General features: G+C 41.8%; 2 protein-coding genes across 7 annotated transcripts in view; one reads left to right on the plus strand and one right to left on the minus strand.

Moving 5' to 3' along the window:
• The window catches only part of LOC118320319 (plakophilin-4), a 73,362-nt gene extending 71,773 nt beyond the window's left edge, over positions 1–1,589 (minus strand). The window contains exon 1 of one of the 2 annotated variants that reach the window (XM_035650904.2): positions 1,365–1,589. In XM_035650904.2, coding sequence (XP_035506797.1) covers positions 1,365–1,463 — 99 coding nt within the window. In that variant the 5' untranslated portion in view covers positions 1,464–1,589. The remainder of the gene's footprint in view (positions 1–1,364) is intronic. The other variant, XM_035650899.2, reaches the window with a different exon arrangement.
• LOC118320320 (coiled-coil domain-containing protein 148-like) lies at positions 936–25,852 on the plus strand. Of its 5 annotated transcripts, none has more exons than XM_035650910.2 (16): positions 936–953; positions 2,261–2,404; positions 3,237–3,325; positions 3,790–3,911; positions 6,331–6,434; positions 8,002–8,093; positions 8,193–8,344; positions 10,167–10,262; positions 10,393–10,574; positions 10,829–10,967; positions 14,307–14,513; positions 22,253–22,393; positions 23,529–23,647; positions 24,734–24,851; positions 25,028–25,162; positions 25,647–25,852. In XM_035650910.2, the coding sequence occupies exons 3-16, from the start codon at positions 3,268–3,270 to the stop codon at positions 25,788–25,790; spliced, it is 1,809 nt and encodes a 602-aa protein (XP_035506803.1). In that variant the 5' UTR covers positions 936–953; positions 2,261–2,404; positions 3,237–3,267; the 3' UTR covers positions 25,791–25,852. The 5 variants fall into 5 exon arrangements, with proteins under 5 accessions (XP_035506803.1, XP_035506800.1, XP_035506804.1 ...); XM_035650909.2 differs by lacking the exon at positions 936–953 and adding an exon at positions 1,748–1,774; XM_035650907.2 differs by lacking the exons at positions 936–953; positions 2,261–2,404 and adding an exon at positions 1,683–1,774.
• Positions 25,853–25,899: the final 47 nt, after the last annotated feature.

The raw sequence follows: 25,899 nt of genomic DNA on the forward strand, positions 1-25,899 counted from the left end.
GTGTGTGTGTGTGTGTTTGTGTGGTTGTCAGATTGAGTGTGAGAAAGAGTTCACATAATTCTCTTACAATATGGTCACACCGGTGTGACGGGGGCAGATCATCTCTCCGTGTGTCTACATGGCAACAGCATCTTTCATGCGTCGAGTATGAGACTTGACCTTTGGTGAAGATTCATCACGACGAAAATGTAGGTCTGTTTCTTCAGCCTCTGGGTTTTCCCTGCCTGGATTGTAAAGCCACGCTTTAACATGACAAAGAAGGATTTAAACTGAATGGAAATGATATTCCCTTTGAATTGGCATGTCTCCCACTGGGATTGTAGGAACAGTTCATACAGATAAACACTGGGCCGTAAGAATATCAGCTGAGGACTGAGCACACGTCTTTACTATTGTGCATTTCAAAATCACACCTATGTGTAACATGATAATGGACACCGTGCCTTCTCTAATGGTATACATTATAAGTGACTGGGATGGGATTTGAGACAACTAACGACCCAATTATCCAGACTCAATGAACGCTGCATTAAAATGCATTGGCTCGGCGTAATTTGACTATCTCTTCGGCCGCCTCCGGGCCAGGGGAAGGTGAGCCCATCGTCCGTGTCCCCGGGAAAGGCAGAAGTTGTGAGTCTCGCTCGACGCGAAGCCATTTGAGACTCGCGGGTTCGCGTCAAAAGAAACGCCGTTGACGCAGATTAGGGCCATTAAATATGGCGTAGTTTGAGCGAAACGTGAGGGTGAAGAAGAAGAAGGAGAAGAAGGAGAAGAAGAAGAAGAAGAAGAAGAAGAAGAAGAAGAAGAAGGAGGAGGAGGAGGAGGAAGAGGAGGAGGTAAGTTCATCTCAGGGATCTCGGGGCGACCTCGCATTCCAGAGATTCCCACACTGCGAACAAAGCTCACCTTGCCGTACCTCCCTCACAACTTGGCCAGGGCAGTGCGAGAGGAAGGTGAGCTTTTTGCTATTTACTCATGTTTACGTTGGTGCCGGGGGGGAACTACCGCGGACACGGTTCGTGTGCGTCAGCCGGAGGCGGCGCGTGAAGGTCCCACGAAAAGGTGCGTGCGCGTTGTTAGCGATGGATCGGTCACAAGAACGAGATTAGCGTGGTGTTGGATTCTCCCCCGCTGTGTGTGAGGAGACCTGGAGAAGCCTGTGCCGCGCGCACACGCGCGCACACGCACACACACACACACACCGGGGGAAAGCCACCACTTTCTTTTCGCAGTGAATTCAAGACTTTCGGAGTTCAAGAAGCAGCCCACACTCTCCTGCCTTGCGCATAGACGCGGTCACTCCCCCAGTTACTCTGCAGTTAGTGAAGGAAGAGAGAGAGAGAAAAAAATAAGCAATTAAATACCTTTATGAAGACTGTTGTTGCGCTGGCTGAGCTGCGGCTCGGATGCACATCGGTACGCGTAACTTCATCGGTACAGTCCCGTTGTTTAGTCCCATGCATGTGGAAGTGTGCAAGTCGCCTCCATGGCCGTGGAGTGGAGGAGGAACAGGACGAAGAAGAAGAAGAAGACGGGACACCGCCGCTGCTCCCTGCTTCCACCAGCACAGTCCCAGGGCTATGCGAGCGTGCATGACGTCAGGGGGAGTGTTGGGGAACGCGGCGCGCGATCCCGATTGGTTGCAATAGGAGCTGGGGGGCGTCACTGACGAGGTTCGGGGATTGTTGAACCAACCAATGGGCGGAGAGATGATAGTTTCCTTGGTTACAAATTTTGTCAACCCCACACACTGTACAGAGAAGGATAGCACGAGGTAAGCTAGTGCGCACATGCTTATTCTACTCGTATTGCAGATACTTTATAATAGTTTTATTATATGTGTCGCATTTATGTTCTGTACAGTAGCGGTGGGTAATGTCACTGATGAGGCAGACAGTACATACCTGCACACACACACACACACACACACACACACACACACACACACCTTCTAGGTTTGTGTGGGAATCTTAATCTCCAAAATGTATTGACAAGAAGATACTGCAGTGTCTCCTCCTGGCCTCCATAGTGGGCGTTTCTCTTACCTATCTTTAGCGTTAGCAGCAGGCTACACGTCACTGGCTGACACAGCAGAGCGTAGCTAGCAACCACTCTGTGATTGGTCGGAATGAGCGCCTCGGCTAGCCTCCTTCAACTTTCAAAAAAAACACCAAAAAAACTTTGTTAGCGTTACAGAATTCTACCTGACGACAGCCGAAGTTAATTCTGATAGGTTATTTTTTGTATTTTTGTCACCAAGGGAGGCGGAGTCGTCTTTGATGGCTGTTTGATCTCGCACAGTAACTTCAGCCACGACAGGAGTCGAGACGACAACGGCAATAACCTGAGCCAGATTGGACCATGTTCATTCAGTAATTACAGTTAATTCACACATAATCTCAAAGTGAGTGGTGTTTCATTATCATCACATGTAACTTTTAAAACATTTATTTTCCCCCCTTAATATTTTGAGGAGGCGCTGCCTCCCCTGACGAGCTGCGACTGTCGACCTAGCTATCTGCAGCCAACTGCCCCAACATTACTGTGGCTGTAGCCATTGTTTTAAGATTATCAGCAAAGTCAAGTAACGTTTGGAAAAAAATGCCTTTCACCACCTATTAGTGCCCTTTAAGTTAACATTTGGTTAGAAAGTTAGTTAAATGAACAAGTTCACTTTCCAAGATGACAAATATTGAGATGCTGAAAGTATGTTTTTCCAAGGTTTAAGTCTGCATTTTCCTCTCAAGTACGAAGACCAGCAGCTAATGTTAGGCTGCTATTATGTCCTGACATTAGTTTGCATTTGGTCTCTATATATATATAAGAAAATAACAATCTTCCTCTGTGATTAAAAAAAAAGCCTTTATGTCTGCTGAAGACATGAGCAAAACAGAACAGAGCGTCAGTTTTCATTTGATCAAATCCATTCCTCCTACTCCGCATCAGCCCGTCACACGTGCCTCTTCAAAGCTTCAGCCAAAACAAAGGCATAGAGACGTTCCAGCGGCGTGTCTGATCATACTGGGTCCACCATCTGTCCACGGCCAAACTCTAAAACTTGGGACTCGACTGTTATTCTAGCAATGTCATGTAGACCTTGATGGCAAAGTTTGGGTTTGATGTGCTTTATCACTTTTCCTGTAGATCCTGTTTATCATTTGAATCTTGACACCCCCCCCCCCCCCCCCACCCCACATGCACTAATAATAATTATGTTTTTATTTTTTATTTTTCAGGCACTACAGTGCTTCCAAATACAGCTCCTCAATGATGAGTGGAAGATATCTGCATACATTTGTCTCAAACTACAGAGCAGGAGATGTGGGTAAGTCACTGGAAAATGGGTCTGAAACCTTGCTGACTTGCGACCACAGACTAGTATTGTGACACAGTGGCCCTCTTTATCTGTTGAACAGATTTGACCCAAAGTCCTTGTCTTATATTCTCCAGGTGCTGTCAAGTCTTTGATGCTTTAGTCTCCGGCTACGTTGCTTATGTTTATTCACCTGCCTCTTGGGTCACAGCTGAGCTACTCCAAAATAACTGCCTGACACAGATAGTTTGCTCTCTGCCCTCCCCCACCTTTCAATGGCCCTTTTATGCAGTCATTTCCAAATTACTCATACAATCCCTTAGTGCTCAGCTTAGGCTATCCCTCTGTCTTCACCTCTATTTCTTTCTTCCCTGAAGTCAGCAAAAAGACTTTACTTTAGTCATCAAAAGTGATGAGACTTCCAGCATATTCCGATGATCCTAATTCAGCCATATCATTTGCCTTCATCCATGCAGAAAAACTGACACTGCGGATGGAAAATGGCTTTGGCTGCTCAAAGTACAAACCAGCTGACTACGGACGACTAGAAGCTATTGTTGATGCCAAGCGCCAGAAGTCTGAACTAATTGGACAAAAGGTAAATTCTAACTGTGGGTATCGATCAAATGCCATTATAAAATCAATTTCTGTTACATTTAACATGATGATTCAGAAGCAAATGGAGACCAATATGCAATGACACTGTGATAAAAAATGTTTTTCCTGAGAGCATTTATTAACCAACACAGGAAAAGTGGGAACTGAAAAAAGCCTGATTTTTTTTGTGCAGCAGTTTTAAATAGCACCATTGCTGTGTCTACCTTTTTTTTACTCTTCCCTGCACACCACATAATGTAAATGGATTTAATTTCATACAAAACGACCATTGCGTATCCTTTATAGTTTGTCCAACAACATGAAACAGCAGTAATATTACTACCATACACATTAGTTTCATGAATATTCATTCGGCTGCTCTTGTTTTTCTATCAAAGTGTTTGAAGTCCCTATTCTTCTGACTCAGAGTAGAGCAAAAAGTTGATCCCGGGGGCAAGGGAGATTAGGCTGTTAGACCCGCGGTGTTTTAATTGGTACACTGTGGCAGAAGCCTTTTAGTATCATTATGGTTGCCCGTGGCTCCTTACAACCCTGCTCTCTGCATAACCTAGATAAGACAGGCTGTTTACATTCAGTCACCCTGCTGAAAGGCAAGCTTTCTGAGCATCCCCCATTGGCGATGTGATACAGGCAAAACAAATGGCCGTGAGTCGCCTCAAGCATGGGATCATTTTTGCTCTTCAGGAAGGGGCTGGCAGCATTAGTAGATTCTAAAACCTTTTAAAAAAATGTGCCTCTTGATAAGATTTTCTAAGCAGCACTGTGCCATAATCACATAAAAGAAAGACACTAAGAACTAAAAAAAAATAATAATAAATAAACAGATCAGAGAGATGGGCACACAGAAACAAGTTCCTACGTTACACCAGAGTAAATATCATTCAACAATGAACAGTAAACAAAAAAGGTACTATATAAATATTATTGTTTGAAATAAAATGAGACAATCTACAGATGCAATATTGTTTCCTACTGATTCAACATATCCAGCCATGGTAGTAATGTTACTGCATTTTTGCTGAAGCACCTTGACCTAATTAGAAAATATGAAAGTATGTAATTGTAACACCACAATCCTATGGGAGAGTCTAATTTAATTGCTATCTTGTTCATTCCTTTTTCATGCATATAAGCTCAGAGATTATCTCTTTTTCAAGATCTGGGTACAGGATGACTTATAAAACAGCAAAAGACAAACAAGCACAATTCAAATACATTGATCATTCACATTTTCCACAAAGTCCCAAAATTAAGAAACAATTGGAAATAGCATTTAGAACATTGTTTAATATTAAGTTGTTTAATTATGGAACATCATATTTGAACAGCCCTGCCGTGGTCCACCCACACTGGTGCTGTCACTTTTTATTGCCTCAGTAGACCTCTTCTCATGTCAAGACTTGATTGACATCTCTGTCTCTCCTATTTACAGCTCCTGTAATCCAGCTGAGTTATTACAGCCAATTGAAGTTAAGATCCCCTACAGTACACAGCAGAGGCATGGAATGACGTAAATTTGGCCTATTACTTTCAGAGCAGCACTAGTTTCTGTACTGTACCGTCGTAACTATAAAATGGACGTCACCCCGAGGCTAAACGTCCAACACATTAAATTCAAACGTTCTTTGCAACAACAGCAGCAGCAGCAGCAAGTTGACACGTACATAGACAGCCATGACATAAATCAATACTTTAACTCCTTTAGATTTCCTATTAATATGAAATAGATTGTTCCCATGTATCAGCTATGTGGGAATTTGTTTTGTGCAATTATCTGAGCCAGTGGCCTGTGTATAAATACACTGAAACAATACGATGAATTACTGCAGTGAGAGCGCTCTGAAGGAGGGCCTCGTTCTTCAATGATGAGAAAAAGGAAAACTGATAATGGATTAGGACTTCTACCTCCCCCCTCCTTCTCCTGATAACATGCCTCATGCATGTCTCTACTTGATTATCTTAATTTGCGACTGTTTCTTTTGCTTTCATGTTGAGTTAATGAGCCTCTCACAGACACAAAGGTGCTAGTAGAGACTGAGGCACATGCCAATAATTTGTCCCTGGTGTGCAAAGAACAAGGAAACAAACCATTTTAGCTCTAAGAAAACTACCTATACGTATATAATGTTCGACCATCTTTGCAATATGACGTGATTTTCTCACTTATATTGTTGTCATGCATTTTTGAATGTTACAGAATGTTCCAGATAATTGATGCATTAAAGCACTTCAGATACAGTTTTGTCCAGATAAAGTTAATAGCAGGAGAAAATAAATGTCATGGCTGAAGTGCAATTCAAAGAAAAAACACCCCAGTGGTTTGTATTTTTTTTTTCCTGTGCTAATTCCAGTTCAGGGATGCTGTTTATTCCTGCTGTGCATTAAACCTTGTCTCATAGGCTCAGAGATTTCGCTGTGCAGCCAAGGCAACCAAGGAGAGTTCAATTTTACGGCTGCACAGACAGGTGTGGAGCGGAGAGTGCCCCGGGCTGCAAAAGGCTGAGTAAGAGCCCCCTATTACTCCCTGTCATTATCTGCTGCAGTTTTCTGAATCTGCTATTACACCACACAACTGCTCCGTCTAAGCCCCATTGAGCCCAGACAGAAAAACCTCCTTGAAAAAAAATAGGGTGTTAAAATGGGGGCAAAAGTAATCTTGAAGAATAAAAATGTGTCATTGAGAAAAAGAAAGTAGAGAAGGAGGATTTACATGTAAGCCTCTTTTTTTTCTTTTTCTTTACAGTGATGACATTGAATTAGGGTAGCACAGTGGGGGGTTTAGCTGTGCCGAGTCAGAGGGGTATATAGATGGAGGAACACTCTTCCTCTGCATGCTGAGGCAGAAGTGTGGGACTGGGGCCCCGGTGGTGTCATGCCTTGTGAAGTGAGAAGGGCAGTGCTAGCTCTGGGGTGCAGCTTGTTTGGCTGCGTAATGACTGTGTCTGAGCCACCCAAGGTTAATGATGTACACAAGTGTGAGCCCCAGTAATGAGCCTAGTCATAAAGATGTACCACTGCTTTCAGTTCTCTACACATACATCTAGTTAAATTACCTTGGGTTTCAAAAGCCTCCTTTTAAAATGGGAAAACAAGGAGAAAACAAGTATATCTCTATGGTTACTATTCCTGTATTCACGATCATCTCAGGCCCTGTTAGTAAGACATAAACAATTATTATAGCTCCCTCCATACAGTAGGCCCATTAGCACAATGTTGCCCACAGTAACAAGACATCATTCCTTAAATTTTTGGAAAATATCACCAGCCCGAGATTATTATATATATAATATAAAAAATATTACTTTAATGCAAATACTAGGGTACATTCAAATTTTAGAATTTAGAATACATACTTGTAGAGTTTTTCCAACACTGTTTGATTGTAGTCATTAAGGACGATGCTAGGTCAGCTCAACGCTGCATTATTAGTAAACTACTCCATTGATTTTTCACAGCTGTAATATTTGATGATCTGATGGGGACCAAATGCTAATTGGGCCACATCAGACAACTAGCTCCAGCAAAAAAACTTAACCCACCGTGCACTACCTGCTCAACTGTACACAGCAGATAGACACAATTGGCGATTTAGCTTTTTATAAACATTTAACAGCTGAAGTGATAATATATATATTTCCTCAGGATTTGGTAGAAGCAGAGTTTATTCAGGAAGAGGGATACTACTGGACTTTCACTCATCTGGTGCCCAAAAACATGACTCCAAATAATTTATAATGTTCCTCCGTAACTACTGGGTGGATCAATAAGCGACTTTTTTTTTACAAGTTTGACTCATCGGCTTAAAATTAGAGGAGTGTCAATGTTGTGTACACTTGTAACTTGTTTTCACTGCCCCCAAGTGGCAAAAAAAAAAAATTAGTTGTTGCAGGTTTTGTTTGGCAGTGGTCTGATACCAAAAGTCAACTTAGCAATACGCACAGATGTATTGCTAACCCATACCATCATCTTTCTCTTTTCTTGTGTTATCTAATATTGTGAGTTATTAGATAAATTAGCTACTTAATGTGATTGTTTTTATTACGTCTTTTCCCTCTTGTCCCATGAAACAGGGAGAAGGCCGAAAATGACATCCATGATTTTCTAGAGCAGATCAGGCCCACTAGTAAATCAGACACTGCCATCTTCACACTTCAGGATTATGGTAACAACATCAACAGTGTTTTGAAACAGCCACTGTGTATCTCCTGCCTGTTTTTGAGTACTGTAGTAATATGTGTCTTTGTGTGTTTTGGGGATTTAGAGGTTTTCCTGGTGAGGGAGCGGGAGGTATTCAGGATAGCCACTGTGGAGCCTGTTCATCAACTCCGGGACGACCTGTGCTTCAGACTGGGTGAAGTACAACATCAGCAGCCCACTGTCCATCCATCAAACTGGGAACAAGTAATACAACAGGTACCTCTCTCATATGAAATGAAGACATGATTCAGTGTCCACTGCTGTAACCCTGAGTAACTTTGAGAAAGACAAGTTTTAACAGAGCTTAAATGGAAGAAAGCGAGCAGAATGGCAGGATTTCTAAATCTGACTTTATTGCACCTTGTTCAGCTTTTGCTCCAGCTTTTTTAATACACAATTACATTTGGAAATTCCCCATTTGTTAGCAAACCCTTTGGCAGTATTTTATCATATTCATACACTGAAAGCCTGAGACAATGAACCTAAGCTGTACTCACTCTCTGCAGGTACCAAACCAGAACAGTCTGTCCTAAACATCCAGCAGAAGTTCAAATGAAACCACTCTCTTGCTTGTTCACACAATGATCTCAGCTTGCATAAAGTGTTTTCTATTCTCTGTCCAGGAATCTCCTGTCAGTTAGATAGCCACAGTCCCAAAGTCATCATCTCTGCCTTTGACTATTAGAAGCTTTTTGCAAGCCTGAGAGCTGAATGGTGAGATTAAGGAGTAAGCAGGGGTCTTTAAAGACAGACAATGCTTGGAATGAACCGCCCGTTTGTCTCCTCAGTGTGGCTCGCTCATGCTTGTTTCTTTCCCATGACCCCATCAACTGTTGTTGTCCGACAACAATCCACGCGATTGCATTGGCACGGTAGAAAAAACCAAGACACACACACACCCAGCCAAGATGCCCGCTTTGCTTGTATTTCAAAAATTGTCTTTAATCTATTTTTTTAATTTCTTATTTCACCGTTTTGCTTCACTTTGCGCAAGACTTTGCAAGACTCTTTTCAAGTGCTATATTATTACAGCCTCAACCCTGGGTATTTTAAATGAAAACTAAAGAATCTCAAGGAGACTGATGATATGTTAAGCTCTACTTTACAAAAGGAAGTCCAAAAGTACAGCAAGAGTGAAATTTTGCCTGTGCCATGTTACTGGCTGTTAAATATCGTGAATAGATTTGAAATCATATTATGTTGTTTACAACATTTTCCAGATTAGAGTTTAAAGGGTTTATTAAAAGCTGAAACTCTCGAGAATTTAACCATTCATTCATTAATTGTAATGGTCAAATGATATTTCTCCTTTATAATTTTAAAGTTTGTCAGATTATAATTAATTTACCAGGTGAGTTTTCTCTTTCTCTCTCTGACTGTGCTTCTCTCTGTGTTTGCTGAAATCAATGTATTCACTCTAAAAGAGATAAGCAGATTATCAAAAAAACAGAAAAGGAAATCCACAAAGTGAGAACAGACAAGGCAAGCATGACGAAGTATGATAACAGGCCTGATAGCTCTTTAATCAAAGTTGTAAGATTACAAAGGAAAGGTAAGAGTGGCTACTGTATATAGGATGTTACAGAACTGGGAACCTCTTTCTGTAAAGGCTGTCTGGCTAGAAAATGTTTGGCTCCTTCGAACAACATACATTTATTTGTGAGAAAATCATATTACTAAGTGTCTTGGTTAGATAATTTGGCGATTCTAAATTGGCCATAGTTGTGAATGTGAATGGTTGTTTGTCTCTAAATGTCAGCCCTGCGATTCACTGGCGACCTGTCCTGGGTGGCTTGTGAAATAAGCAGATTACTTACTAATACTGAATCACTGTGGAAAAATGTTTCTGAATCTACTGACTTCAAGCGGTGCTGTTGATTTTAGCAAACAAACCATAACTAGAGTGGTTTGATTTTTTTTTGTCTGTTCTGTGTATTTCTAAAGTCCCAGATTTGTTTAAGATGCAGCTTCATGTCCCTGGATAGGTTTTTTCGCCTGTGTTTAAGAGCTTTTCATGGTTTTATCTTTGAATCACCAGATACAATTTGTGAAAGGCCAGCAAGATGACATTACTGCAAAACTTCATGCAGAGTATTTAGCCTTGGAAGAGGAAATGATGGGTCTTGGTTTAGAGGTAAGATTCTCACTGATGGTCACTCAGGATATTCAGCTTTTCTTTTTTTTTTTAGCAATTTTAACACTTTTGACTCTTTGTCTTTAAAGCAAATACATAATCTCCAAGATGACCGTATTGTCCTCTGCAGAAATATCTTACAAGTGCTTCAGATAATCTGGTGAACATGGAGAGTATTCCAGAGGAAGTGTTGGATTCAGACTGTCCTTACCCAGAGCTGAAGGACTCCCTGATCCAGGCCTTCCACTCCCTGTCAGAAAGATATCAGAGCAGGCTGCACAGTCTTCAAGAGCAGCTGCAAAGAACTGACAGGTAGGCCAGAAGGCTACATGTGCTCAGCTTTGCTTCTTTTCATTGATTGTTGCAGCTGATATAAAATAAGTGAATTATGACAATCCCTCCTCTTAGTCTTGATCGATATAGGCTTTTAATATGCACATATATACGCTCATAGGCAGAACTCTGACCCTCCTTTAGAAATAAAATAATGTGAAATGAAAGAAGTGTCTTAGTATTATTTATTTGGCTTTATGATCATATTATTTCTGTGTTGGAATCTGTTTCAGGTTCTGTGGCTGGAATCCAGATGACCACCTACATTACCAGTTCACAATGTCTCAGTACACTCATGACGTACCCAAACACAGAGTACTCGTCATGGACATGCTGCAAAGACTCTTTCCTGAGAAAGGTCGACAAGAGCTGGTCAGTACATTGGCATGGTGTTTTGAAGCGAAATATAATTTCTGAATCTCAATCTATAAAAAATATATGCAAAGTATCTGCAACAGATACACAAGCATGAACACGCTCTGCCTCAGCAAGAAACACAGCGCGTACATTGTTGAACACGCATGCACACATACACAGACACACACACATACACACACACACACACACACATACACACACACACATACACACACACACACACACACACATACACACACACACACACACACACACAAATACTGATATATACTAATTGACTAAAACTTGAAAGAAAGGATGTATCAATTATTTGAGTGGTCAGAATCAACAGAAGATTTACCAGGACATTTCATAATGAAAAAATTGGATTATGTTGCGTTTTAATTAAACAAAACAACCAAAACTTTGCTGATCTGAGTCTCTGAAATGTGTGATATGTCTTAGATGATCGGGCTAAACAATTTTTATAGACTAAACAAGGTATTGATTAATCTAGAAAGCAAGGACAACAATTGATCGTTGCAGCCAAACTGTGGCTCTCCGCTTCACATTCACTCAAGTACATTCTCGCATGGAGCTACCTAGTCAACCACAGTCTGGTCTGCTCACCGCTGAGCAAGTGAGAGTTAAAGGCTTTGCTAAAGAGCCAGATTCACCCCGTGGGACACTTTAACACACTGTATATTGATACACACACTCCCACAGAAACCACTCCCCAGACTAAAGCAGCTCTTCAGTGTGAGTCCCAGACTCCCTGATCAATATAGCTCAGTACCCTGAACCCAAACAGACACACAGATAAGCTCGGACAATGATCTGCCCAGCACGCTGCAGGATGTGCCATGTCACCCACTGTGGACAATAGCTCACCCCACAGCCTAGCATTGCCATGGCGACCGCCAACCCCTCGCTCCTTCCTCACCTGCACCCAGAGACACGGTTCCTCATATCAGTTCCAGCCGGGTGCTGCATTCAGAGCTGTGATCGTTCAGTGCTGGGGGGGAGGCTGCTAGGAAAAAAGGTTTTTTCTTCTTCTCCACACTCTTCACTTCCTCAGAAACAGAGCAAGAGACGATGTAGCGCTGATTCTACCTAATTCACCCATTAGTCATGATTAAGCTGGCTTGTGTGCAGGGGATAATCAGTGAGAATTGCAGATTGGGTTGGTGAAACCCCACTGATTAAGTGCACAAATGCTATTCTGCTTTGAGTGTTTGGGGGGAAAATGTAGATTTTTGTACAGACACTTGGCATTTACTGTATCTGAAATCTAAATTAAGTAAACAAGTATGACATTGATTAGTATCCAGTAAGCTCTAACGCTTGTCCCCTAAATGTTTGGCTCCATTGGATATAGAGTGAAAACATGGATCCTGTCTGGCAGCAGTCTGCTTTGGGTAGATATTTCCCTTGCATTTTCCGTGGGGTAAAATCATACCCATTACTTGCGTAGACAGATAGGTTGAAATTCTGCAGCACTTTAATTACAAAATCGTTGATATGTGAAGTAAACGTTGTTGTTTCATACGTTCTTATGATGGCCTTACTGTTTGAGCTGTAATATTTTTGCTCACCTGCAATACAGTTCCATCTGTGTTCAATCATTTCAGGAGGACATTTTCCATTGGTTTTGTCAATCTTCTTTGAATTCATAGCCAGAAAGCAGGAGTGACATATTATCACAGTTAAAGCGTTTGTGCAGTGTAACAATTTTAGAGGCTCGGTTATAAATCGGCTGCTTTGCTCTCCTCAATCTCTCGCAGTATTCACGTTTTTTTATATTGTCCCATTTTGGAGGAAAGATTGAGACAAATAATTTGAGAGAGAACCATTTTTTAGGAGTTTTGATTTATGATTTGTGGAAATATTGCTTTTGTGATCTGTTCATTTCAGTTCCTTTTTCTAATCTTGCAGAGAAATTTCCCAAGAAAAGTAAAGAAGAAGGGTTTGATTGAAGAGTCACATTAGTGACACTGATTTTTTTTTATACTCTTAAAACCCAAAATATTTGTATAAAATACTTTCTGGTGGCAGTTTGTTTGACAATGACCTGCAGTCACAGCCCAAGACATATTTCTGTCTCAGCAAAGTGTCAAAGCAAGTGTGTGGAAGAGGTTTCTGTGCTCCTTTTGATGACCTCGAGTGGAACCAGTTTCTCCGAGTCAGATGGTGGTACTCCATCTAGCTTAATGTGGAGATCTCCCTCTGCTGGATGGGGCTCTTTATTCCCCATTACTCTTTGATGTCCTCTTACAACAAATAGGAGGCCAACAGCAGAGTACCAGTAGGATTCCAAAGTAATTCCCTCATAATATTCCAACAGGGAGCAGTGGAAATAATTCACAGCTCTTACCTTTTCCGACAGTGTCCAGGGAGACATTTTTATTTTCTCGTTTTATTTTCGTTGTACTTCTGATGGAGACAGCAGCACTCTGCAGAGGGAATGTGGATGCGGCAGATGAACTCAGTGTCGTGCCACTTTAAGTGTGTGCGCTGCAGATGTGGTGCAGTAGATGCTTCCACCTACTTTCTGCGTGGAATATGGTGGCCACTGTGCATGTGAACACACAGTGCATACCAAGTGCAAACATGAAAACACGTGTGAGGACACCCACTGTTGTCCTGCTTACTCACTTTTAACAACATAGAGGAGGAAAGGATGATGAAGGTGGCGACAGGAGAAAGTGAACAAAAGGGTGGATCTTCCTCAAGTTCCTCAAAGTTGTGCATTAATAAAAAAGAGGATTTGCTTGACTGCCGCTCGCACTTCTGTTCCGTCGGCAGGTCTGTCAGCTCACTCATTTTCAATAAAACCAGTCAGCCGTCTAATGCCTTCCCACCGTCAGTTAGCCGCTATTAGCCCAAAGACGGATATCATTCCTTCTGTTCCAATGAAGCAGCCAAGTGATGCAGCCTCCGTGAGTGATGACACAATGATGAATAGCTACCGGCAGACCTCACACAGGAAAAAAAAGAACATTTTTTTCCTTCAGGATATTTCACAGCCAGGAGAGAGGGAGCATTTTATAAAGCAGCTGAGCTACACCTTACAGAATTTTCCCTCATAGTCCTGCTGCAATTATTGTAGACTGTGTACTGTGTCATGTATCCGTTTGGCACAACACTGTGTATAAAACAGCAGTGTTGCCATTTAGGCCGCCGTACTAAAATCTTGCACACTGTTCTTCGTAGTCATCTTTCAATTTTTGCTTTAATTATGTTTTTTCGTACTTATAAGAATAACTAACACACTTTACCAATTGATACATTCAGTGATGTATTTGTGTCGCCAAATGGGCAAACGGTGCTTCATCGTCAATTTTGCTCTCCCAGATGGAGCATGAACGTGTGTGGGACTGGCAGCGCTTCACCCAAGTGCAGCTGAGCACAGTGACCCAGCAATGGCAACGGGACCAGGAAGAGCTGCTGGCCAGAGCCCTGGCCATGTTGCAGGAGGCAAGACATGTCCACCAGGAGGAGCTGGAGCACCACAGAGACCGGCAGAACCAGCAGGAGATCTGCTCGCATCTCAAAGAGAAGGTTAGTGTCTGGTCTAGCGTCGTACCAGGAGTGGTCACATGTTCAAGAATGTTTCCAACTTCATGAGATGGAAATCATCCTGCTCAATAAGGTACCTCTGTCTATCTGTCTGTAATCGCACGAGGAAGCATACAGTATCCATAACTTTAATGTCATACTTGTTACAAGCCTGACATCTATTGTAGCGGAAATACCACAGGAGCAGTTTTACATACTTCTGCAGGTTCCTACATGTCTGTGGAGAGATTTTGTCACCATGACAGAATCACGACAACCTCGGAGATGGGTGTGGTCCAACCCATGATTACTTACTACTGCAAATCGAGCTGACTTCCACAATATTTACCATGATATCCCTTTTCCCAAAATGAATGTGTCGATCTTATATTTGCCGTGAGGGACGAGTGTGGCACCAGACGGGCAGCATCGTCTGATTACTGCCTACTCGTGTACAGTATATCTGCTGACGAGGCTGCACATTACACCAGGCTGCCTGACAGGATCGCTCGCTTTAGCTGCCATTTGGGATGGTCTGTGAATGCAAACAAGCTCATGAGGGCGGTCTAGCAAACATGATGTTGCTGTCTCCGAGGGGTGCTAGTTCACATTTCACACAACAAACACGTTACTCGTGTGAACAAATGCACGTGCCACTGATGCAGTGCTGTACAAATTGAATTTGCTTTGCCTGACAGTTTTTTTTTAAAGAAGCCGTCACCCTTGAGCCTAGCTTCATTAAATAAAAGGACATGTCAAACACACAAACTAGCATGTCAGTTAAGTACCTTTGCATTTTATTAATAATCTTAATCAATTTATTGATAATATTTCTATCAGTGTTTTCTATCCCCAAAGTTCCCTATGTTATGTTCAAATTCATAGTTTCAGTATAGTATTTGAATTGTTAAAGAGTTCCACTTATTTTTTATTTTATTCATCCACCATAAACTGCACAAATTCCACTATATGTGAAGTGAGTTCATGAACTAACAAACATGATAAAATAACAGGAAAAATGTCTGGCACTCCCCTCCCTGTACCACTTGCCTTGTACACTTAGTTTTTGTTATACATCTGAGTCACAATTAAACGTTCAAATGTTGTGTGGATTAACAGGTATCTATAAATGTCTGAGAGCCATATGCATTATGGCATTTTCTGAATGTAAGGGGTCTCAAACTAACGACCCACAGGTTGGAAGTGGAAGCAAATTATTTCACCAGCTGTGCAACATTTAGACTAGTCTGACACCAAATGATCTGTCTTCAAATGATTGATGTGTGATTATTTTTATATATAGAGGCTTCCTCTCTTATCTTCAAGGAGAAAGGTGCCATATTCAAGGGGAACAATCTCAAGTGGAATTACTCTATTAAGCATGCAGAGCAGTATGCTTGGTACAAGGGAGAAGGGAGGGAAGGGCGTTTTGCTCAGGTTTGGAGAGTATGTAGTTGAAAATGTATTGCAAAAAGAAAATACTCAAGGTTGTTATGCTTTTGTTCTTGTGCTCCAGTGGTCTCACCAGGAGGAACAACTTGGCCAATGGCCGCCTGATATTTTGATCAAGATAACATTATTTTATTATTTATTGTTGCCATTCTGAGCCATCATTAAGTGTATTGCCACAGTGAAATTCTGTTTTGCTGCACATTTACACCTGAAGGTAATGTGCTCCCAGAGTCTCTGACAATAAACTGTTAGCAGACTCTTTCACTTTAGCAAACGTAATGCATCACGTCGGATGCACTTGCTCACGTGCTTTTATTACGCATTTAAGCAGACTTTTTGTTTCTCTTTATCTTTCACTGTGCATTGTCATTTACCGCTGATGTAAGTAAAGGAGCATATTCAAGGGCAATGATCACTTCACATTCACTTCTGGCAGAATGGAGCTACTTCAGATACAGCTGCAATCATTGCAATATAATAAAGAACTGTTAGAAAAATATACAAAATGGTCTTTTTTAAACAAGGGAATATGTAATTCCACACAGCAGTATGTCTCTGCTAGCTCCTTTGTCTTTGACTTTCAGTAATTCAGGGCAAACCTGCAGTAGAACATGACTGTGGCAAACACAGCTTTCTGAGACAATAAGAAAAATAGAATCACAGGACTTTTTCATTCCCAGGAATTTTCCACATGCGTGTTATTTTGTTGTTGTTTATGCATGGCACGGTCACATATTTGAGTTTGTGTACAGCCTCAGATGGATGGACGCCTGTTTGTATCAATTTTTCTTTCCCCTGCCTTTATCGCCTCAGCACAGTGGTGAGACAAGATGGATTTTCCTCCCGTTGCATCTGCCTCTGTAACGCTTTGTTTTGTGCAGCTGCTCTCTATGACCCAAGCATCTCTCCTGACTGTGCTGTCGCCACATCAACTTTCCACACATTCCATTCTTATGAAGTATATGTACTGTGAAGGGGAATATTATTTAGGAAAATGCTCGCTCAATTTTAGCTGATAGGTCACCTTTGTGTATCAATATAATTCAGGAGCAGTTCACTACTTTACTTTTTATTCATGCAAATTAATTGTGCACCACAGTGGCCTATAAAGCCTTTTTGGCTGCTTCTTGCAGCTATTAAAGTAACATATATAGAATCATTTTGAACTTAAAAAGAAATAGAATTTGACCAGTGCATTTGCAGGAATATTTTAGTAAAATTTAAAAATTAAATTCATAAAGTATCTAGCGCATAGTTTTCATTCTTATGCCTTGTCCTTTCCTCATGGGTGACGTGATCATACACCAAAAAAAGAAAATGGTTAAATGCTCATTTAACATACCAGTATTAAATCCTCCTTTCAGTACCAAATATAGTTCTCTGAGCCAGGCCTGCCAAATCACAAATTTCTAACTTTTATAAGGAAATATTCAATAGACAGTAGTTCCAAAATGCAATAACACAACATGCTGTTAATATAAAAGTAAATGGGCTATTGTCAAATGAATAAACGATGGAAATAGTCAAAAGATAATGTAATGTTCTGTTTTGTTTATATGATAAAAATAATGCAACGATATCCACTTTTATATAATTGACAGTGTTAAACAACACCCAGGTTATAATCCCCCCTCAGAAAATATTTGAAGGTGCCACTCTAGGGGAACTTGAACTCGTGTAACCGGGCCGTGGGAGTGTGTTAGATAATACATGTTTCCTGGTTTAAGCTTAGATATTTTAGAAATAGATGAAGCTAAAAGACGCCTGCGATTAAGGCAGTATTTCACTAACTTGTTATATTTTCTAGTTGGGATTATGCAAATGAATGCCCACCCTCCGCACCGCCGGCGTCGGATGACATCTATTGGACGCCTTTCTGGTCAGCGCCGGTCTGGTTTGACCTCATTAGGGAGGGAGGGAGGCTGTGTGCTGCCGGTCCGCTCAGCTTGCTTCTGAGGGATGTGTACTGGGAGGAAATCCAGGGTAATTGATTTCAGAGTTATCTTGTGCCCTTCTGCTTGGGAAAGGGCAGGACTGTTGCACAGCTCACAGCCTCTCCACAGATTGGCCATGGAAAGGCGACCGACAGGCTGGATTCACGTGTCTGGACACAGATGGCAGATCAGACTGGTGATAAAGAAGTCCTTTAGTTTCAGGGGGCTCCAGGTGTGACACCCAGGGAATGCGGAGGGTGTATGTTGTCGAAGGTGAAATTAAATAGATGATTAATATGACTGGTTATCGTTTCATGCGCGAGACGTGGCTTATTTCAGTCCCATTTATCGCTGAAAGACAGACGCTTCTTTTCAAATCATCAGCTGTTTGTTCTGCAGTGTCCTGGCTGCTGTAATCAGCTGGCATTGTTCTCCGTGTTGCTGTTCACTTCAGCCTTTTATTCTGTCCTTGCTTTCATTTTGCCTCCCACTTAAATCTCACTCCCGGGCATCTTTGATGAGAGACCGTTTTCCACTCGAGTAAATAAAGCCTGGAGGGACGGCGTAGTGTTCCAAGATGCTCAGGTGGGAAAGAGACAGGCATAACAAAGGGTAAAGATGACATAACCGTTCAGGTGAAAGAAAAGGTTTTCATAAGACGGGAGGTTTTTCTTCTATTGCAAGAGATCATTTTTCATTTCCTGCTCTCCAGAGGACTTTGCCATATAAACAGCACTATCACAGATGAACTTGTGCCGAGTTGATCCCTGTGCCCCTCCTGCAGTATTCTCTAGGCACGGTGTGTTCGCAGATCCCCTGTCATTGAGTGCTAGTGACTAACAAGGACAACACTTCATCCCTCTGGTGGCCAAATGGACTCCGCTGATTTGAGTTTAGTTGAGACCGACGCGGTTTTTCAGCTGACAAGCTCTCCAAGGAGTTAATTGCTCATACAGTATGTGAAGCAAATGTATGATTTTTGTTATGGCCCTGAGGAAAATTCTAATTGTTGGGCCGTGAAAATTCTAAGATAATTGCCCGGTTTCATTTTTCTCATCTTCCAAATAGACATTAGGTCTTGTCGCATTAAAGCTTCAGTAGATTCCAAGTGTCATGACTCAGTCGAGTGGTCCCTCTGACAGAGGAGTGCCACAGTTCTTACAAAAACACCACCCATTCTCCCTAGTTTGCTGCTCTAATTCACAGGAGTGATACTAGTTTAAGATTTGTAGCTCTGCTTAAATATTTGACTCTGTTATGCATCTCAAGTTTGTCATTAAATGACCTACAAGTGAAAGTTATGGCGGTTGCTGTAACGCCCCCCTCCCCTCCCGACAGAAGAGCCTTTAACTGTACAGTTATATTAACAAAGGATTGGAGCAGGCTGCAGTGTGCAGACAAAAATGCTATTATTCTTTTGTTATTCTGACATCTCTGCGGTCTGTTCTGTGCTGCCATGAAAAAGGATGGTATCCCATTTCTCATGGAATTCGCAGAAAATGAGATTCCAGTGACAAATTACTGTAGACTGCAGATAATGAGCATTTTATTCCCTTTGTGCTCCGTTTAATGCTTTTCATCTCCGCCTAAACAAGAGAGACGCACAAAATACTCTCAGCCATTGTGGATCTCACTCTGTTCACAGTGGATCAAGCTTTAAAGGCACATTTTGGATTATTCTGTGAACGTATGCGACCCTACATTAAAACTGAACTTTACACTTGAGCTTCTTTATGGGACCATAAAGTAAGTAAAATAAACTAAGACAGTCTTATCTGTCACATATTTGTATGTGGCATAATACGTGCCTCACCAACCCACCCAGCAGGTTGTTTACATACCCCCCTGCTCATGGTTCACTACATCAAACATGCAGGTATCTTACCTGGGACAGACAAGAGCTTGATGGAGGGTTTAATTACGTGTGCTTGTTTTTCTGTATTTACAGAAAAAAGAAAAAGAAAAGGCACAAGTGCCACTGATCCAGGGCAGATATATTTTATTTTTAAAATATAGATATTTAAAATTATATATATTTATAATCCTACACTAATGTGATGAACACATATCCACACTTTGAGTACTCATGAATCAATAACTTTTTTAAATGTTTAATTTAGAAAGACACAAGATAGATAGGATTATAAACTGTGACATAGGGGTATGGGAGATTTCTGAGAAGGCAGGCATATATTCAACATGACATATAGACAAGTACAAGACTTAACTCTAGCTTTCTGAAGGACTCAATGTCAAAATGAATGAATTAAAATATAATATGACTCAAAAAAGACAGTCATCAGACCTAAACGCAAAATGCTGAGAAGAAAAAATGAGAACCAATTTAAGGACTAAAGTAAAGTTAATACAAATATTCCAACAAAATCAAACCGGTGACATTGCAACTACATGGTTAGTATCTTAGACCCCTCCACCACCAGAAGTCCCCAAATATGGATAGTTGAAATGGATTGCACTGTATGGAAAAAAAATATCATATTCATAAGTTGCTTGTAGATTTTATACACTATCTAAATGCAACAGACGACTTTTATTGTTAGATATTAAACTGGGAATATAAAAATAAAGTCTGAACACAGGTGGAATATAACATTAGCATTGCTCATGTTTCAATATAGTTTGTGTTACAGGTAAATGGCTAAAATATGTCCACTAAGGCATTTACAAGATATATTTCCCATATATATGAAGTGTGTAAATTAGGTTTTTGTTTTGTTCTTCTGTTTTGCCCAGGGGTCACAGCAGTATGATTACTGTGACCTTTTGACGATCGCAAGATTATATTACAGGAGGCAGTGTTAGATTCAATACCAGCATCCCCAGGTGAACATTGTGTACATTGCATACTCAGTGAAAAGGAAAGAGCAGCAGAGGCATGAGGAACTGAAAAGCAGCTACTCGCTGCAGCATAGACAGTGTGACAGTGATGTCACCATGGTTTCTCCGTCACTGCTCAGGTTTGCTCTTCTGGTCAAGGCGAAATCATATTAAAACCATGTTTCAGGCAAATAGAGCCAGTAATTGGCGGCGTGTGAGAACAATTTGATTTCTGTGTTCTGTGTATCTATTGCTTCAACACTGTCAAACTTAATTAGAGTCTGGGTTGTTTTAAAGTCCTCTCTCAAACACACCTGCTGCTTTTTCTCAGGCAGACGTTGAGTATGGTGCTGATGTGTGTGAGCCCGTGTTAATTTGCAGTTTAGTCCTTTGGGATTCCTAAGCTCTCCGCTGATATGGATCTGTGAGTATGCCCAGTTGAAATGCAACACTTTAATACCCGGCTCGCCACCGAGAGGCCGCTGCATTACGAAGCTGTCACTCACTCCTTGGCAAATGTGCTCTGTGTGTGTGTGTGTGTGTGTGTGTGTGTGTGTGTGTGTGTGTGTGTGTGTGTGTGTGTGTGTGTGTGTGTGTGTTTAGTTTCTTTGGATAAGAATTGCAACGATGTGAACACAATTTTAGAACAGAAGTAGAGACCATCCTGCAATAGGATCACACCAGCAACAATTCCCATTAACATGCTGACGCTCCACAGTCATTACTACATTATTACATGAGCATTTGATACTCATAGGTCAGACCACACTGATCTTTAAATTCTTCAGTTTGATCTCAACTACACACCTGTGAAGTTTCACGACTGTATCAGAATATACATATAGTATATACGGATGCGTTAACTGCCGTACCCCCAGACTTCAACAGTTTCCTTCCTGAGGCTGAGTCAAGTTCAATCTCCACACACCACCGTGAATTAGTTTTTTTCTATAAGTTATAAAATAACGCTATCACGCTGACAACATCTGTTGATCTCACACACACACACACACACACACATTCAACGCTCTTGTCAAGTTGTCACACAATTGCCCTTTTGACCCAATTGGTCAATGACAGTAACAAAAAAACCAAAGCCATCCACTTGCTTTTTTCTGTTCATAAAAGGCTGATACTTTTGGAGATCCAATTTTGCTGAATAAATTCCAACTGAACGTTAATGCTAACCCTTTTTAGAGTTTCTGTAGGCTGTAATACTTGACCGGAGCTGCTGTATAAGGACAGCACTCTCTCCTCACAAGAACGAGTTCTGTGTGTTATAGGGCTGAGACACACTTTCATTATGATTCGATGCTTTAACGGGTCCTGAGGTGATCTAACGCAAAGTGTGAAAGGCAGCTGTGACACCTCTGCAAAAAGTTCATGCCTCATTTTGGCACCATGGCGGCGGGGCTCAGCTGGCTGTCTCCCAGTGAGTGATTCTCTCAAGACAGCCGCTGAAGGACAATAACCTGCTTCTTGTTTCCCCTTGATGTGTATTTGTATGCGTGTTTGTAGCTGCAGCAGTGGCGGGCCCAGCAGGAGGAGGTGGCGAAACTGGAGGCAGCGATAGCTGCCAGACAACAAACGGAGGAGGAGTCCAGGTTAAAGAGGGAGCAGGAGAAGGAGGCCACCATCAGGTCGCAGCAGAAAGAGAAAGTACGTTTGTCTCCATCGCTCCCATCACAAAGCGTCAACTTCATCTTGCAGCACCTGCTCAATATGAATGCTTATGTATATGAATGTGAACACGCTAAAAGATGTGTTTTACTCAAACCTAAAAGCCTTTGGGGAAAATATGGTCAAACCAAATTGTATTAATGCCCACAAGATACAAGAGTATGTCCGATAACTAATCTTGTGTGTTAAAGTTTATTATTTTGAGGCGGGGGCAGGATCATTTATATTAAATTCACATACTTGTTTATCATGAAGCTTGAGCCAGCTCAACGTGGAGAGAACCTGGTCATCCAAAAACCCTAGATCTGTCCGTAGAAGGAATAATCTGCTGTATTTATTTTTAAATGGAGAATATATGTACTGTATAGACGGGTTACGTTAAGATGGAGGTATGCTGAGAAAATAGCCTCAAGAGTTAAAGATATAAATAAGAGGTATATTGGCTCAGTACCAGGACACAAATATCAATAACCTCAGAGAAAAGAAAGCACATTAAATGTGGCATGTGCGATCATGCTGAAAACCATTTGGTGCTTGTACAAATTAGTGTATGAGTGAGCCAATCTGGATAAGTTATTGCACTTACATGCATTGGATTAATAAATTGGATTAAAGTTTTCTGTTTATGGCAGAGATTAGATGAATGACACTAGCTGCAACATGCCCATCATTTTAGGCTGCACTTTGTCAAGTATTTAATTGTTACAATTCTCTGGATTTTTTTGCATGTTTTACGTTGGACGTGTGTGTGTGTGTGTGTGTGTGTGTGTGTGTGTGTGTGTGTGTGTGTGTGTGTGTGTGTGTGTGTGTGTGTGTGTGTGACACCGTTTAATTAACTCTCCCCTCAGGGGTCTGCTCGGAGATCACGGGCAACCTGAGACAATGATTAATGGCAGCATTTAGGCTGCATTGCATTCCATATCATTTAGCACAATAGTCTGCCAGACATTGAAATATCATCTCATTCTTTTTATTTACACTTATCTGATTACCACTCTGTCCCAATCAATAGGACATGGCGATCTTCAGAGTTGTGTGGAAGTGAAGGGAGTGTGGCCACTATTCTTGTTAACTTTTTGTCGTAACTGTAAATTGTTGTTTTCCCCCCACGCAGCTCAGGCAGTTTCATTTGAAGCAGCAGAGGAGGAGGGAAATGCTGGAGCAAAAGGATCAAGAGAGACTCGCTAATCTGAGGAGAGTCATGGAAGAGCAGGCGAGGAGAGATAAAGAGAGGTGAGGGTCACACCAAGGGACCTCGAGTTTTCAAGTGTTAATATGTTATTTCCCATTATACCAACCAGGACATGATTTGCGTTTACAACCACTTACAATCAGGTGTGTATTAGAAAAACATGTTTCCTTTTTTCAGTGATATATCCAATATCAATTTTATTTAACTCTTGTAGTGTAACAGCTATGATACAATTATTAGCAGTTCACCGATGGCACGTGTCAAAGTCTGCTAGTGATTCAGAGTAATACTGAGCCTACGAAAACTGTACCGCGGCTTCTGTGGCTTTTTCTAATTGGAGAAAACAACCGTGATGATGTCATCATTATTTCATCTTCGGCTTGAAGACTTAAAGGTTTATAGCAGACAGACAGTATCTCAAACTGCGGGAGTGGAGTTTAAAAGGTGTGTGTTTTTAATCTGCCCATTGTGAGTCACCGGCTTAATGTAAAGGCAAAAGTAAACTGCTGCAATATTATTTTACTGAAAGACTGACTTGGGGAAATTGATAAACAGCATCTTGCATCCTAATACCTACTGGATTGCACTGAACATCACAGATTTATGACATCAAAAATGTATTCAAGGGGGAATTTTACCTTTAACCCCTCAACAAGCACTGCCTGCCATCATGTACGTACACTCAGGGAATATAAAGAGAGAGAGACTCTGTGCTCGGTCTTGTCCTAGTACATCTTAAGTGCAAACCACTTTCAACCACAAACATCGTTATTCCGCCTGATGTTGAGTTACCCTTGAAAAATAAATTCCCCTTGGAAATAAAAAATCTCCTATTTGGTGTGATTTGCTTCGCAGACACTGGCAGAGACTGACATTAATACCATACGCCAGTGTTGACTTTGTGCTGCGAGAGGGAACTCTGGCAGGAATGAGAATGAAGAATCACAGAGGCTGCAAAAAGTGATAAAAAACAGAGGATGAGAGAGGAGCTGCTCTCCGGCAGCTCCATAAAATCCTCCGCAGGACCGAAGCCATGCTGTGTCAGGAGCTTTGGCAAATGTTGGCTGTGGCGGTGGCAAGGGAAGAGGAAGTAGGTCTGATGTCCACAACTTCTGTGCTCCCTCCAGGGTGCAGTTCAGGGCCGACGCTTTGCAGTGCCGAAGGGAGGGGAGAGAGGCGCGGGAGCTCGAGCGCCAGAGAGAAGAAGAAGAGAAGGAGAGTCGTCTGGAAGCTCTCAGAAACCAGGTGGTTCATTATCTGCTCTTAACCCTTTCAACCACTCTAATTTGTTCTGTCACATGAAAAAAGAGCCACAGGGGGAAGACTTGGACTCATCCTGGTCTGAGATGAGGCATCACTGCCACCTTATGGCAGAACAAGTGTACAATTATCACAATATATTAAATGCCCCCCCATATCAGGTTGTGGTGGTGGCGGAGGCAGACCCAGAGAGGATGATGGCAGAGACGGAGGCTTGGAAGAGTCGACAGTTGAATGAGGAGGAGTTTGAGCTCCAGAAGCCTCTCTTCAGGATAAACACATACACCGACAAACAGGTGAGGAGTCGACCCTCTTATGAGATGTAGCTTCTGCTTGTGGGATTACATAAGCACATCATTTTGTTTGCCTCCCTACTCCTTATCTTTTGCCCACATAACAGAGTCTTCTGGGCCTACCCCCCGCCCCCCCCCCCCCCCGGGTTCTCGTGACCGTATCCAGACGTTTATGTTTCGTTTCATCCCGGGCAAACAGAGCAGTGACCTGTGCAGTGGGGGGAAATTATGCAACTGGTCAAACATTGTTTGTCCTCGTCTCAAAGACCCGTGAACACAGCTTTGAACTCGAGTCCACCGAGTCAGTCAGTGTACTGTGCCGTCCGTGTGTGTGGTTTTGTCATCCCTGTGGAGAGCACGTTTGAATACCGTTGTTGTGTTACACAGACAAGGACTAATCATCGTCAAACTCCCAAACCGTGAAGGATAGTATCAAATATGTTGTCCATACCAGGTTTATTATTCACTGTGTTTATTTGTTTTCCAGATTGTGTCTGATCCGAGAGTACGGGTGGAGCAGGCGCTGCGGGCGGCAGGTCTGCACCACAGCCAGTATGCCCAAGAGGTCCTGTCTGCGATAAAGCCCCCCAAACCACCTCGACCAGACACTAAATCCGCACTCGAATTCTGAACGTGGCCTTTTTTGGGGTCATGTTACATAACAGTTATCAATAAAGTTGAAGCAAACCTTTACTGGTCGACTGCTACTGGCAGCAGCAACAGTGTTGATCACCACTTGA

The sequence above is a fragment of the Scophthalmus maximus genome, chromosome 14, assembly GCF_022379125.1.
Source record: "Scophthalmus maximus strain ysfricsl-2021 chromosome 14, ASM2237912v1, whole genome shotgun sequence".
Lineage (NCBI taxonomy): Eukaryota > Metazoa > Chordata > Actinopteri > Pleuronectiformes > Scophthalmidae > Scophthalmus > Scophthalmus maximus.

What these genes read in the sequence shown, in the direction of transcription:
- LOC118320320 (XM_035650907.2), top strand. Translation starts at nt 1,698, where the DNA reads ATGGGCGGAGAGATGATAGTTTCCTTGGTTACAAATTTTGTCAACCCC. An exon ending in CTTCACACTTCAGGATTATG is followed by an intron (nt 8,094 to 8,192) that starts GTAACAACATCA and finishes TTGGGGATTTAG; the next exon opens with AGGTTTTCCTGGTGAGGGAG. An exon ending in CAGCTGCAAAGAACTGACAG is followed by an intron (nt 10,575 to 10,828) that starts GTAGGCCAGAAG and finishes AATCTGTTTCAG; the next exon opens with GTTCTGTGGCTGGAATCCAG.